Source organism: Carassius carassius, chromosome 6 (assembly GCF_963082965.1).
Source record: "Carassius carassius chromosome 6, fCarCar2.1, whole genome shotgun sequence".
NCBI classification, from domain to species: domain Eukaryota; kingdom Metazoa; phylum Chordata; class Actinopteri; order Cypriniformes; family Cyprinidae; genus Carassius; species Carassius carassius.
This window is the reverse complement of record NC_081760.1, coordinates 3,537,582-3,554,729: the sequence shown is the minus strand read 5'-3', so window position 1 is coordinate 3,554,729 and position 17,148 is coordinate 3,537,582. Positions and strand designations below refer to the sequence as shown.

The following is a 17,148-nucleotide window of genomic DNA, read 5'->3' as shown; positions in this document are numbered from 1 at the left end:
GCCTCCATAACACCTCAGCAGTGCCACAGGCTGATTGCCTCCATGCCACGCCGCATTGAAGCAGTCATTTCTGCAAAAGGATTCCCGACCAAGTATTGAGTGCATAACTGAACATAATTATTTGAAGGTTGACTTTTTTTGTATTAAAAACACTTTTCTTTTATTGGTAGGATGAAATATGCTACTTTTTTGAGACAGGCATTTTGGGTTTTCATGAGCTGTATGCCAAGATCATCAGTATTAAAACAATAAAAGACCTGAAATATTTCAGTTGGTGTGCAATGAATCTAAAATATATGAAAGTTTAATTTTTATCATTACATTATGGAAAATAATGAACTTTATCACAATATGCTAATTTTTTGAGAAGGACCTGTACATGAATTCATTCTTCAAAGATTAAGCAACGGTTAGCTGATAGATGATTTCCGCGGACAAGATGTGTGTGATCATGCCTGCATAAGGAGGAGCTGGGGATGGAGGGGGCATGTCTGTGCGAAAGACTAAAGGCAAGTATGAGTATGTTGTATACCTTATTTAATTCTAGTGGGAGGAGTTACAATCAGCTGCGAGTCATCTGATGCTTGCTGTCACGCCGTGGTCTGACTGAAATATGCTTGAGCTCCATTAGTCACTCAAATGACACTGTATAAGCTTCAGTGTAATACTGTACTTATATAGAACCATTGGTAATACTGCATGTATCTTGTCCCATTTTCTGTGTTAATCAAAAGGTGATGCATAATAACAGCTGGCATAATATGTATTCACTTTCACACTGTAAAAGAAAAAAAAACATCAATCAGTATTTGTTTTGTTGATTTCCAGTAAAAAGATCTGCCTATCCTAAAAAGAAACGTATTTATCTGTCATCTGCTTATGCAGTTGGCAATTTTTTATTATCATCATTTTCACGATAATAACAATAAATGTATTACTATAATACACCTTCTAAATATTTGAGATTTATGCTTAGAACAAGAAAAAACTATTTGCCAGTTACATACAAAAAATACAGTTAATTCAAAATATATTCTCAGGAAATTAGCCTTATAAAAAAAATCATCATTTATAATGCAGTTTTGATTTTATATTGTTTTATTTGTGTATTTTTTTTTTTTTAAATCTTGCCTTATTTTATTATATATAATGTATAAATTTCACATACTTATGCAGAAATTCCGATATATTTTTTATTTATCAAACATTTTACTTTTTTTATTTTTACTCAGTTTGCATATGAACTTGTCATTAGATCCATGCACAACAAAGAGTGGAGTAAAAGAGACAGATACAAAGGAAAATAAAAGGAGGGAGGGGTTTAAAAAGACAAAGAGAAAAAAAAGAAGGAAAAAAAACAGAATAGTAAGCAGAAAGGATAGAAACACACCACAAAGCAGGAACCCCATACTTTCAAACATATTTGCAAGGGGTTGTAGGAAAGCAGCAATCCAGGTGTATTGCTTTTTGAAATGCAGAGTAACAGTGTCGAACCGGGTGAGATCAGTTCAAAACTGTAAACTCCATAACAAACTCTTTTGGTAATGTTGTGGCTGCAGTTGTGGCCAGGCATTGTAGAGATATGCTGATGTTCATGGCATCATTTTGACAACACCTTTCATTGTTCTCCACTGAATGATCAACATCAGTGAAACACACTCAATATACATTTATATACAGTAATATAATCAATCATACCACTATATTTGTTTTTTGTTTTTTTCTTCAGACAAAGATAACTCATATAAAATCATTACACAAAGTATGTCTTACATAGATATGCTGATACAATTAATGTAAACATATAAACAAATAATTCATACATACAAGTACTTCTGACCAAGAATGAAAAAGTGCTTTAAAAAAGACATTGAAAATAATAAATTCCTGTTTGTTTTGAATGTGTTGAGGCAACAAATCACAGTTTCTGGGCTAGGCGCTCCTTCCCGACAACATATTTGGTTATCAGATTTTTTTTTTTTATTCAAGTTTACTTAGTTTGCACTTACTTTTAAGCAAACATTCATTTTCTTGTGTTCTTTTCACATCTTACACAATATACACTCACACAGAGTCCACCTTGACCTGATTGTTGTTGGTCATGAGTGGAGAGGGTTTGCTCTTAAGTCTCTCTTGCGCTTCATTAGAACTTTCCGCAAAGAAGATCCTCGCAGTACATACCGAAACCACAATGCGCTTATACTCGCGACGGAAGTTCTGGTTCAAAACTCCATAAACGATTGCATTGAGGCAACTGTTAAAGTAGGCCATGAAATAACTTGCCACAAAGAGCCACTCAGGTATTAAAGGAATCACACGCTCTGGAGAAATCGCCACCACCAACCCGATGAAGTTTAATGGTGCCCAGCACACGGCAAAAAGCACGAAAACAACAAACATTGTGACAAAGTTTCGTACATCGTGAGGTGTGATCTTGGGACGATTGTCGGGCTTCACTCGTCGTCGCACCTGTATGACCAAAACCCAGATTCGCAGGTAACAGTAGGTGACGATCATGATGGGAAGGATGAAATGGAAGAAGACGACGGCGATCGTGTAGGCTGAGCTCGCCGACTGCTCAAACGTACAAGAATAAACCCGTGGATCATACTGCAGGGAGCCTACGAATAAGTTGGGCACAATTGCAATCACTGTCAAGGCCCATATTAGCAGTACATAGCAAACTGAGTTTTTGTCGCTGTAGAGCTTGTCATATTTGAGGCTGTGGCAGATATAACAGTAGCGGTTAATTGCGATGCCGGTGATGTTGAAAATGGAGCCGATTACACTGACGCCCATCAGGAAGCCGCTGATTTGGCAGTGCATGTATCCCAGGTTCCAGCCCCGGTGAAATATGGAGGTAAGGACCAGCGGATACGGATAGATGGCCACCACCAGGTCTGCAACCGCCAAACTCACCACAAAAATGTTACCTGAGAAATACACAGAAAGAGAAAAATACAGGTTAATTATACTTTGACTGTATCAGAATGCTTAGGCTTAGACTTGAAGCCATATCAGACAATATTTTGCACACAAAGGTACCTCTTGAAACGGATTTTTGAGGCAGCATTATGCCTTATATTAAGTGTACAAACATATGTGTGTGTTTTATTTTTATATATTTATATATTCATATAATTTATTGTATTTTATTTATATATATATATATATATATATTCAGTGGAGATCAAAATTAGAGAAAAATCTACAATTTCCTAAATTTCAAGGTCACTGCTTAGTCCTATTTTAAGTTATCCTAACACAAGTATTTTTTAACTAAGTCTTCCATGAGTTCAATAAAGCTTTCATTGCCCCATAAACACAAGCATGAGCTGCACTCCAAATATTTGCCTCCATCAATTCAGGGAATGTGTATTCTATGTAAAGTAGGGTGCAGGTGTGCCTTTATAAATGTGAGAGTGTGCTATTATTAATTAGTTTCCCTCACTATGTGGATGGTTAGGCATGGCCTATAGCTGATGGCTGCATTAGGGTAAGAACATGGGCGGTTTTAATGAATGCACGTCTAATTGCCGCCAGGCACAAGGACTTGACATTGTGTGTAAAGCTGAAATAATTAACTAACATTGTAATCAAGAGGAAAACACTAACGGCAGTTGCAGCTGAGTTGCACTCCCTCTTTTCTTAAGACTGTGTAAGAAGATGCATGCCAGTGGCAACGTAGATGCTTTCTGTTTCATCTATATCTGCATCTGTCCAGTTTTGTTCTTTGTCATACAGTTTACAAAATATCAATTGGTTCCCCATCTACTGTAGCTTAAGTTTTTGCTGCGTTCACACAGGTGTTTCCTTCAGTGAAGCACATATGAACGCATACTTTATAAAATGATCATGTTGCCATTTTCATTAGTGTGATCATGAAGACTTGTATTTGACTTATTCAGTTATATGTGTTTTACCTATCTATGCAACACAGTGGAGTACTGCTCTTTTTGGTATATAAATTTAGCAATAGATAGATAGATAGATAGATAGATAGATAGATAGATAGATAGATAGATAGATAGATAGATAGATAGATAGATAGATAGATATTATACCCTCATTGGAGGCTGAGCCCCCCTAAAAAGGAAATCCTAGAAGTGTCCCATCTGGACTACATGATATGCTTTTCATCCTGTTTGTTTTTAAGTCAGAGATTATGAAACTAGGGTCACCTCAAGGGGGTGTGATGGAGTCAAAAACTGCAATATATATTGTAACCGTCCTCCGCTTTTTGAAAGGCACAGCTACTGATAATTTTTAAGGGAGGGGCCCACCAACCACATTTAATAAAAGCACCTAAAATGCTGTTCACTCAAATGTCAACCAAGATAAGAAATAAAGTTTGTACCAACACAGATAGAAGAGTAATACCAAGTTATTATTGAATATTGGGGAATAAGCAAAAACAACAGACAAGGAAAAATAAAGCAAACTAAATCAGCATACTCATTTCATGCAGAATGGAAAGTGCCATCAACAAAACCCGTAAACATAAAGACAAACATCAAAGTAAACCAAAGTGAATTTTTGGTATGAAAAACCTTATACGATCATTGTCCATTTAGAATCTCAACTGTCCGTTGGAGACTGTCTGTTAAACCCAACGTAGAGGACGTAGAGGCTGATGATGCTGACAATGTCTTTTTCAATGAGCAATTAACAAAAATCCAATCGGATCTCTATCTACCATGTGCTTCCCAACTGAGGCTTTAGTCGTGGGGAATGAATATTCCTGGTAGATTCACTATAGGTTTCTGTGAAGTCATGTCACAGTGGAAATGCTCCTCACATCCCCATTGTACCTCTTAGTAGTGATTCTACCAATAATAAAGAGTCCTTATGATTGAGCTTGAAACACATTTCTCAATCTGGACTCTACTGCCTGGAATACTTGAGGAGAAAACCATGCTTCCACTTCACCAAACAGATCTCTCCTTCCTCTACTACCTCACTGGGATTTTAGCTAGATGAGAAGATCCACTTAGGGTCCCTAGAGGACAGGAGTAGTACTACACCCTACTAAAACCATAGTAACAGAACTATGGACTGTTACTATATATATATATATATATATATATATATATTTATAATTTGTGTTGGCTTCAGTACATTTGGACAATATAAAAGCCAATTATTACATTTTAAAACAACATTACAATGTACATTTTCACACATTATAAGTAGGTCTGTGTACATGAAAATATATAGCTGCCTTTTTAATTTTAGGAAGGAAGTTTCCCCACAAAGAGATCATAGTTTTTAAAGAGAAAAAGTTTTTACTTCAATGAAACTGACAATCAATATCATGTCTCGTACAAATGATCCCACTATGAACATCAAACTTTTCCTCTGGATTCTCTCTGATTACTCAAACTCTCAATATTTTATAAAAATAATTAGGCTATATTAAGCTGGGCTTTCAGTAAAAAGGTCTTATTTGCCTTTGATACAATGTTGATAAGTCACTGAGAAATGGGCACATGAACCCGTCCTTATGAGTCAGCTTTCTCACAGCCCCTTCGCAATGTCAGTGTGTCAGTAGTCTTGTCAAAGCATAGAACAGAAGCACTAATTTGTGGGCAATTGCGGTCCATCTTGACAATAAGCTTGCAGTGGCCTGAAGCAAAGCTGTCATTCACATATCTCCTCAAGCATGCTGTTGACATGCTATCCACATAGGGGTACATTCAAGCAACATTCTCACTATTTGCACAAATATCATCCATGCTTTTCAGGCAAAAAACCTTGGCTGTTCTTAAATACCAGAGGTCATTTCTCTAAGCATCCTTCTTGTGGCTTATAGAGGCTCCACCCCGTTTCTTCTACTTATTTTCTAATGTAAAGCTTAAAGGGATACTTCACTTAAAAATTATAATTTTGTCATTGTTTACTCACCCTCATATTGTTCCAAACCTCTATGATGTTTTTCTTTTATGGAATATGTTTTGAGGGAGAAATAATCTTCTTTTTAGTATGTTTTTATTATTATTAGTATTATAATTATTATTATTTCCCACTACTATTTCGGACACCACTGAATTTTATTATATGGACAAAAGCCAATCAAGGCTCATTGGAAAAACATTTTTGTGGCAACATTTCTCAAATATTACACTGCTTGTTGCACATTTAGCAACTTTTTTCAAAGTGAAATGTCCAGTCAGTGGTGCTAAAAACAGATGAATGTGATTCTAGCAATGCATACAATCCAACCGATAGTGTTAACAAAGGCAAATGTGAGAAAGAAAAAAAAAATAAGATGCAGCCATGCGATTTTTGCTTGTTTATATCGCAAGTGAATGCTGTACCAGGTGAGCTGCCTAGCAAGTTTACTAATGTATGCCAGAAAATCCACATATATGGAGCTGGTCATGTGATGCAAACATCAAAATATATTAATTTATAAACCATGTACTAAGGTAAAAAAAAATGTTTTGTGGTCTGCCCCTGTAAACATAGTTTTGTACTGAATTTTTGTGTAAATTGTAAGTATGTTGACAAAAGGGTTGAAACAGTCAAAATTCATTAAGTGTTCCACAGAAGAAAGAACATTATACAGGTTTGCAACAATATGGGGATGAGTAAACAAGGACAGAATTTAAATTTTTTTGTGGAAACTATCCCATTGATGATCTCTAACTGAATCTAAACATATTCTTGCTCTTAGAGGCATTCAAAAGGTTACAAAACAAAATTGTTTCAAATCTCTCGGCAGTCACGGTTTTTCCTAAACTCAAGACCTCAGATGGAGCCATTACAGGTTAAGTCTTAATGCACACTGACAGCAGAGGTTACTTGGGTTGTCTCGTTGACGACTTCACTGGTGCACTCAGCTTATTTGTGACTAAGAGGGGTGGATGATGGAGGCTAGGCGGCCTTCTTTTTTTACAGACAGATGGAGGAATGGAAGAAATCAAAGAATTGTCCTTGACAAAGTCAAGCTGTTAAGTCCCAAGGGAATGTGATGCCATTGGCTTTGCTTGGCTGCCAGTCTATGAGTTTGGGTTACCAGAGAGATTATGGTGTCACTCAAACCATTTTATTTAGCTTACAGGAAGATAGGGCTCTGACTCATGGAAGACATTCCCCATTTTCTCCATCACCCTTTCAAGTTGGTTCCCAAACGTTTAAATGTTTTCCCTTATGGTATTTTAGATAGGTACCAAACTGACAAGTGATAGAAGCATATTACCGGAAAGATATGAGTCTGTGCCATTAAACAAATGGCCTCCGACACTCCCTCTAACCACTTAACACCTTGTAATCTTCTAGCTTGGGTGAATCACATTATCGTGTGCATATCATTTTCTCTTTTCAGAGTCTTCTATCTAATGAATGGAATATCACATGCTAAAGTTCAGGGCTGCTTCAGGCATGTCCAGACTCGTCAGGTGCGGCCAATATCCTTGCAACACCATGCTGTCTCAATTAGAGCACAATGCCTAGGGCCAGAGCTCAACTTGCGCAAGAGGAGATAGGTCAGCAGGTCACTAAATCGACAAAGTCAGAATGTGAGGCAGCTTCCCTTACTTCCTTCCGGCAGGTCATTACACATAACCTTATTGTATGTTAATGTATGTTAAACACCTCACCAATATGACTACATTTCAATATGTCAAGGCATGCCATTTTACAGATGCATCAATGGAGGAAGCACTGTAATTGCATGCATATATTACATTTACACTTGACTACTTAACAATTAACATTACGAATACTGTTTTAGTGTAGAAATATATTATCAAGAATGTCACTCTATACATACAAAAAATATTCTAGATCGCTTCCTGAGCTCTTGAAATGGAAAAAGTTTTCCAAATAGATTGATATTATTTTTTTTATGTACTCAGTTATGTATGTACATTTTAGGGATACCAGCATTACTAAATTTAGTTCAACAGTCAAATTATTCTCATGACTTTTGGTTCCATTATGTTTCCGGAATGTCTGCATTCTTCCACCAATGCAGATGGAACACTGAAATAAAATATATGTGAAACACAGCATTAGAGCAGGGGTGTCCAATCCTGCTCCTGGAGGACCAATACCCTGAAGAGTTTAGATCTAACTTGCCCCAACACACCTGTCTGGAAGTTTCTAGTAATGCTTAAGACTTTGAATAGGAGTTTTTTTGCGCATTTACTTGGGTTGGAGTTGGGAGCAGGATTGGACAACTTAAAACTTTTGTGATTCGTTGTTTACGGCAATTTAAGATGCTGGTCGACAAACATGGGTTTATCAATGACTAATGTTGATAAGAAGAATGTAAGTTATTGTAATTCATAACATGCATATTGTAGAATTCCCTGGCAATAATGCAAATACAAGGTTTTCAGATCAATTCCCAACTGGGCCAATTTTTATAGGGAATTAGATAAAGCAGATAAAATAAATGTTGACTTTGGTGATCTTATCATTCAAGGGCTGCAAGTGAAAGAAAGCAGAAAAACCAAAAAGCAAGGGAAAGTGGAGAAGCGTCGCCGAACAAAGAAGAAATGTGGAATTCCAGCACAATATGGACTTCACATTGACAGCTGTGATAAAGTTGATGCGGAAACAGGAAACTTTGAATAAAAGAATAATGAAGTTTATAAAAGAGATGTCTGACTATAACAGGATCAGTCTGGAGCTGCATGCATTAACAGATGACCTAGAATTGTTACTCAAATCTCCAGCTAAAAGAAGATAAGAGTTTCATATGTATATTTTTGATCACACCTATCGTACCCCATAGCTAGGTATTATCTTTTGTAGTTTGAAGTTTGAAGTATGTGCTTTGCTTGTGCAGCAGGTAGAAAAAGGTAGGTGATGCATTTTGCAACAAAGTTGCAGAATGGGACATCTACCTAGCTTTGCTGCTTTTGCTATACTAACATGCAGGTGTGACCTGTGTGGTTAACACAGGACAGGCCTGCAGCTATGCTTGAAAGGTGCTATAGATGATATGACCAGTTATGTGTAGTTGGACACCCCTGTAGTGTTTCCACTCTGAACTTTGACACTCTGCCTAGACTGGAATGAAGGTCATGTGAATACATGTGATTACCAAATAAGGAGTAATGCAGGGGGGTTTGAATGCAAATTGTATGCAAGAGCTATAAAAGGGCTGAGAGATTATTGAGTTTGTGGCCGTACCCCGTGGTGAAGACTACCTTGCTGTTATTTTCATATTTTTATTGCTTATGAGTTATTGTCTATTAACAAAGCGAATCCATTACAAATGGTGATGCGTTAAACCTTTATTAAAAGAAGAGTCTCTGTGTAATTTATTTATGAATAACATATTCTTCTGGAACTGAATAGTCCTACTAAGCCTCAAGAGGCTCGACTCAGCTGAGCAGGTGTGGTGTTGGGGAGAAATCCAGGTCTTTTGGTCACATATCCAAGTCTCCGAGGTAAGAGCAAATGGTTTATACCTGCTAACGAGAAAGAGGAATGTACATTAGATAATATATGGTATTCCCTCGACTAATAAACACAACAATATGCATAATACATTTAACACAAACTAACTGAATCATAATTTTTTACTCAAAAAAATAAAAATAAAAATAAAAATAAATAAATAATCCACTGTCCATTCATGTGGATGTCAGTAGAACAAACACTTTGGTTAATAATTCAAGTGGATATGGGTTTCTTCCAATGTTGATAACTTAAAAAACAGCTACCTGCAATATATATGAGCAGGGTAATGTATCATGAAAAGCTCTCATTTGGCACTCAATAAAATTTTCTTTTTATTGTCAATACTGAAAATAGTTGTCCTGCTCAAATTGTTTTGTGGATCAGGGTTCTTTGATGAATAGAAAGTTTAAAAGAATGCCATTTATTTGATATAAAAATATTTTGTGAGTGTGCTTACTGAATCAAAGAACTAAAGTCTTACTGACCCCTTAACTTTTGAATGCTAGTGTATGTCTGATTTGTTCTGACTCTCATGCTGTCTGAAATCGTAAGCTGAAAAAACAAGGTAGCTAATGCAAAAAGAATTGTTTCTCCATTTTCATTCTATCCACCGCAAAAATTGCTATTCAGTTAGATGTTTATTTTGTGTGAACCACTATCTGCTTCGTGGATTGTCCTTATACTACGTACAAACTTGAAGTAATGTTGCAGTTATCTGCATGACATAGCACAGAATCACCCATTTAATTGGGCCTGTGTGTGTTTTCACAACTCAATGAATGAGGGAGGTTTCTGAACCCTTCGTTGATGAATATTATACAGTAAAAACCCATAAAATTAATAGCAAAGACTCACTAAGTGGAGAACAGCACGTGTGGCTTTGAATGCACCATTCATAATGACTCCAATTATAGTCAATAAAATGAAAACCTCTAGACTTTCAGCTAATTACCATCCAATTACCCTTCCTTTTCAACACCCATGTAGTTGGCTGTGGTCCCTTTATATGTCTTTCTGAGACAAAAAAGGACAGGGAACCTTTGACAGAAATAGCCTTCTAGTTTTCTAAAGAAAACAAAGAAGTCTGAATTTTATTTAGACATCTGAATGGAAATGGCTCTCTTTTACTCATATGGATTCCCCCAAAGACACACCAAGCAAAGCACCAAGGTCAAATAGTTTTCAGTCATTGGGTTTAGTGCTGCACTCAGAGGCAACACGGTGTTACATGGAGGACTGTGAGCACAGTAATCCGCCTGATTAACTTCATTCAGTAAACAGCTCTGAAATTCAAAACCAACCCCTTCGACCATGATGCCACGCTGCTAGTGTGGAGTTAAACTGAGGGACAAGGGCATACAGCGACACATTAACACATTAGTTTCCAGACACATGTGGCATGAAACTGCAGATGCCAGAAGCTTCCGTATTTAGACTCAGAATTACCTCAACACATTTAAAGATTATATGGCATTGTGTGTGAAGGATGACTTTAAATACAACATGCTTTACAGCTAACAACAATGAATCTCATAAATAGTGAAGATGAGGTGAATTTATTTTGCAGGTCTCACAACATATATTTTATTCCTTATACATGTCAAAATATGTTTTCATATGAGTTATGAGTTCGTTTGCTCATATATTTATTAATTCATAATGAAGATGTCCATATTTGGCACTCAAAAAAAAGAGAAAGAAAGAAAGAAAGAAAGAAAACACTCCACCTGGCATATTCAAGTTAGAAATTAAATAGCAGTAACTAAAGGAAGATAAATGAACTATAAATGATGGGGAAAAGCTCTCTTTGTTGTGTTGTGAAAGTAAAAGTGAAAAAGGATAAGTGACTCATATTACCAAAGGTATAATTTATTCACATTTGGCATCTAAGAAAGAAATAATATTACTGTGTATAAACTGAATTTATTAAGAAACTTAAGGAAACTGGTTGCCCTAAAAATGTAAGTACTGTGAACTTGTGATATCAATTAATTTAAAGTTATTAAACCTAGTATATTTAAGTTATATATTCAAGTTAATGTACCAGTTTCCACAAGTTCAATCTTATCCGTTTGTTAAACTATAAAATTAAGGGGAAAAAAGCAAACATTCATACAATTTTCTGTTTTATTTCAATTTAATTAACAATTAAAAAACGTAAAACTTTTTATTTCAGAATCACAACAAACTGCATACAACTGATATGGGGTTTTTTTTACACTTTGAGTTCACAATATTGGTAGTATTGCATTTTGGGTGCCAGCTCACCTTTTCCAGGTTGAGCATTATCTGCTGAATAAAAATGAAAGATTGGTCAGTTCATCCATTACCAAACTTTCTTTGATTTCCACAATGGGTTTAGCTATGGACTTTCTTGACCACTGCGGAGTGAATCTGTACTGACAGCTGCATCCTAACAGAGGATTATTAGGATTTTATCATTTGAAAGTACTGCCTGTGTAACATAAAATGGCTTTTTTAATGGTAAGCTCACCAATATTCAATCATTCTTTGTAGGGTTATGGTGTCTATATGCAAATAAACAATGTGTACTCTTTCTCTATGTTATACCTGCTCCAAAATATCCCTGTTTATTTCTCAGCAAAAGTCTGCCAGATTACGTATTTAACATCAACTGGCTGACATTTGCTGACAAATAAATGGGGATTTTTGACAGTTCCAGGGCTTTTTTTTTGGAAACAACAGATCATGCTTCAGCATTTTTGAATCCCAGCTCATGAATAAGTCAGACAGTCTGTCATTCCCAAACCAATAATATTTACATTTATGAATTTGGCTGAAACTTTTATTCAAAGCAACTTACATCATTAAAGGTATACATTTGATCATCTCAGACATGACCTTGGTGTTTCTAACATCGTAATCTCTTTATTACCTGCAGTAACATGTAACAGCCAAAGTGTAATAATCAACCCAAAACACTCAGAAGTGAACCACAGACCAGCTTTATGAGATGAGTTCAGTTCAATTCACATTAAAGGGCTTCTGTTCACTTTAAAGTTATTATAATTCAAGCGAACCGCTCAAAAACCCTTAAAACAAATCCAATGAAAACAAACACTGCCACACATAAATGACAAGCAAGCACTTTAAGAAAACTCAGATCCCCCTGTGAATGAACATCCTAGCGAATTTCTCACTGGCCACAAGAATAAACACCATTGCATCCTTTTAAACTGACTTTAAATGATTACTCTTTGGCTTAACTAAGTGTTTCCATTTTGAAAAACATGTTTCAATCAAGTAGCTCAAAATACATCGTAATCAGGATGTAATCAGTGCCATCTTTAGACTTCCAATCTCTAACATCATATGTGTAAAGAAAAGCTAGATTTAACTTGCTAGTATGTTATTCTAACACTTTGGCTGAACTTGATTTAATCATGGACAGTGGTTCCACATGATTGAAATGTGTTATTTCCTCTCAAATACTTAATACAGTGTATATGATTGAATGATGTTCAGCCAAAGAGTAAAGTGAAATATAATTTTATATTAATTATTCTTTTTATTATTTTTGTAGTTGTTATTCCCCTCAATAACTAATGCTTATATTGAAGAATCTAACCCTAATCTAAATGAAAATACTAAATGCATAAAATAAAAACTGAAATATTATTTTTATATTCAGCAGCCATATCACCCTGGAGCCCAAGACCGGTTTCCACTGAAGCTAAGCAGGGCTGAGCCTGGTCAGTACCTGGTTGGGAGACCTCCTGTGAAAACTAGGTTGCTGCTGGAAGAGGTGCTAATGAGGCCAGCAGGGGGTGCTCACCCTGTGGTCTGTGTGGGTCCTAGCGCCCCAGTGTAGTGAAGGGGACACTATACTGTGAACAAGCTCCGTCCTTCGGATGAGACGTTAAACTGAGGTCCTGACTCTCTGTGGTCATTAAAAATCCCAGGATGTCTTTCGAAAAGAGTAGAGGTGTGACCTCGGCATCCTGGCTAAATTCGCCCATTGGCCTCTGACCATCATGGCCTCCTAACAATCCCCATATCTGCTGATTGGCTTCATCACTCTTGTCTCCTCTCCACCAGTAAGCTGGTGTGTGGTGGGCGTTCTGGCGCACTATGGCTGCTGTCGCATCATCCAGGTGGATGCTGCACACCGGTGGTGGATGAGGAGATACCCCCTGACTATGTAAGCGCTTTGAGTGCCTAGAAAAGCGCTATAAAAATGTAATGAATTTATTATTATATTGTTTATTATACTTATATCTTTATTGTTTTTTCTGTACCCTTTTGTTTAGGGACCAATTATCACTATTAACTAGTTGCTTATTAGCATGCATATTACCAGCATATTGGCTGTTTATTAGTACTCATAAAGCACATATGAATGCCTTATTCTGCATGACCATGTTTTTGATCCCTTAATCCTACACCATATCTAAACTTAAAAACTTACTTTATAATTATTAATAAGCAGCAAATTAGGAGATTATTGAGAGAAAACTCCTAGTTAATAGTTATGTAACTGTGAGAATTGGTCCCCAAAAAAAAGAAAAGAAAAAAAAGGTTTGAGGAAAACCAGTTATGTCATAATCATAGCTAAGCACAAAAAACAGGGGCTCTTTGAGTCAAAAAGTTTGAGAATACGACCTTGTGTCACTGGTGTTATGCTGCAGCTTGCGGACGGTGTGGCGGTACCTGTCGTACAAGCTCAGTGTCTCCCATGAGTGAGCAGAGATGACAAAACACCACAGGTGGTGTCACACTCCGCGTCAGGCAAGTTCGGAGCAAAGTTGGAAAGACAAGAGCTGACAGATCCATGCCACAGACTCTGAAACACATGCACATTCACATGAACTCTGAAAGAAAGAGAGGTGGAGACAGAGAAATACACACAGCACTACTGAGGCCTTCACCCTGTTAGATGACAGGTTTGAGCCCAAGTCACCAAACACACACACTGACAGGGCTGTCAGTTCTACTTCTCATCCACCGAGTGTCAAGCATTGGGCTGTCCTATTCAAACAAGCATGTCCTCCAAGAGCAGTGGTGGTCTTCTGTAATTTTCCAGTGTAAATTCATAACGCTTTAACAGTTTTAAGGTATATGGATTAGCATTTACCTTACACTATCAACAAGGAAACAACAATATAATGTAATAGGAATATCATATCACTTTTTTTTTGTTTTTCATTAAAAAAAAACTGAAAACAAGCAGATTTGTGTTACAACATAAATACTAAAAATCAGATATACTGTCAGCATGAAGTTTGAGAACCTGTGCTTTTAAAAAAAAGTTCAGGGATGCTATCAAGCATTTCAAAATGGATTTCATTTATTTGTATTAATATACTTTAAATCAAGTTACACAGTAACAATAACAATATAATTTTTTCTATATATTATTCAGAAAGAAAATGCTGTTTGACTATTTTTATTAATATTCTCCTTCATAAAGGCTCATTAGTCATCAAATTCTCACCAAAACTTGCAGCAAAAAAAGGCTCACGCGCAAATCATTTCAATTTTGATGTGACCAAAAATAATGTTGTGGGTGAGGCAAAAATATGTTTCATTCTGAAATATTATCTGTTGATGTCTCTGTCTCTATTAGATAGCATTACTTCAGAAATATCAATTAAAATGGTTGTATTGCTATTAATAGTTATTCAAATATTCAAATGTTATGCACACTACCACTCAAAAGTTTTGGGTAAGAAATAAAATAAAAAAAAATTTCAAAGACATTAATACTTTTACTCACGAAGGATGCATTAAATGGATCAAAAGTGATAGTAAAAACTTTTACACTGTAACGATAAAAAAATCTATTTACAATAAATTGAATTTAATCTCTTCATAGAATCCTGATAAATGTATACATTTCCACAAAAATATTAATTATTTTCAACATTGATGTTAATAATAAATGCTTCTTGAGCATCAAATCAGCATATCAGAATGATTTCTGAAGGATCATGTGACACTAAAGACTGGAGTAATGATGCTGAAAAAAAATCCCTGGCTGAAATGGAAAATAAATAATTTTATATTTCACAATTTATTTTCAATTGTAATAATAGTTCATAATATTGCTGTTTTACTACATTTTTGATCAGACGTTAAATGTTTGCACAGTAAGCTAAATAAAAAAGTAAGATTTAAATCTTTTCCTTACAGTACCCTTAAAGTGGCAATTTTCCTTTTCCCACTGAAAAAAGCTCTTTATTAGGCAAACAGGAACAAATGGTGTAAACGCGTTCAACATGACTCACTTTCTGGAATAGAAGCAGCCCCCAGTTTTTATGAGTTACAATTACGATAGCAGCCGAGAAATGTGTGCTACGCTGAATAACAGACAAGCAAATGAGGTAACTGCTGACAGTAGAACGTGAAGAAGTCAAGCATGCCTTTTACACATTTCTCATATTCATTATGAGTGTGTACTATTAGGCGTGGGCTGAAGAGTTGAGCATATTATGAGTGTCAGGAATACAGCGCTCCTTCATTTCACCTCATCAGCACTACAGAGAGAACTGCACATGGGTCTATTCAGCACACACTGAATCTAATGCGCATGAGCCCATAGACATTTCCACATACACTTGTTTATAAATGTAATATAAGTGTATAGTATATAATTATTATATATAATACATATAATATTAGATATTATAAGTGTATACACACACACTAGGGCTGCACAATTAATCGAATTTACAATCGCCATTACAATTATGAATGCCACAATTATCATTTAAAGTCCACTTATGTTATCAGGCATGCTTAAGATGCATTTTTTTTTTCTACGTGTTATCTTAAGGGTTTTTACCATGTTTTTTTTTTTTTTTAGTTTTAGTATTACATTATAATACCATTTATATTTTTACTTTTTTATAACTTAAAGAAGAAACCAATCCAATGTATAATTGACATTTGAGGCTACTATAGAAAAGCACTATATAGTGGTATAAATGGTATAAAAATCATTCAATGTAAATTGTGATAATCATAATTAATAATAACAAATACAATTTCAAGGGAATAATCGACAATTATGATTTTAGTCATAAACGTGCATCCCTAACACACATAAACACACACAAATTTGCTTATTTTGAATATTTAGTCTCAAATCTGTATTTAAACATTTTACTCATCAAAATCTTTATGATATTGTATAGTATATATACTGCAGTACATTATACACACACACACACACATACTTTTATAACAGAAATAATTTTAGAATTTCTAACACATCCACCAAGGTCATGGGAGGTGGAATGTGACAAGGGTCAGCAGGAACAATATAGTGTCTCTTTCCCTTTTGTGCTGCTGTGAGTAATAGTTATGATTGGTGTTGGAGAAGGTCCTAGAATAGCATTAAACACATTTATTGAGCATGAACAATAAGGAAAAAGCTTGTTTCCAGAACATTCCATGTTATGAGTCCATGATTTCAAGACAATCAACTTTTAAGAGGTGCTCTGTGTCAGCAATTCTCACTCCGCGTGAGAGATTTTTAAAGGTACAGAACATCAGAACAGCAGCAGTGAAGCCCAGTGGTGGAAGTGGCTTAGAGAATTTACTCCAAGATAGTCTCAATTTCCAGCCTTTACATCACAAGTAAATCGATTTTGATGTGTTTGAAGTGTGTGCACACATATAATAAGATTTATGGATCACAGGACCTGCATTAGACGGAGATACTGTTCTTTCTCTTTTTCTCTCTCTCACACACATACGGTATTTTTT

The 17,148-nt window shown here is 35.7% G+C and overlaps 2 protein-coding genes across 2 annotated transcripts in view; one reads left to right on the top strand and one right to left on the bottom strand.

The window, feature by feature from the left end:
- LOC132142244 (uncharacterized) overlaps nucleotides 1-17,148 on the top strand; it is a 124,266-nt gene that overhangs the window by 56,279 nt on the left and 50,839 nt on the right. The gene's annotated exons all lie outside the window — the stretch shown is intronic.
- Nucleotides 1,122-17,148, bottom strand: part of LOC132142242 (melatonin receptor type 1A-A-like) — a 36,204-nt gene continuing 20,177 nt past the window's right edge. The window contains exon 2 of the mRNA XM_059551957.1: nucleotides 1,122-2,933. Coding sequence (XP_059407940.1) covers nucleotides 2,065-2,933 — 869 coding nt within the window. The 3' untranslated portion in view covers nucleotides 1,122-2,064. The remainder of the gene's footprint in view (nucleotides 2,934-17,148) is intronic.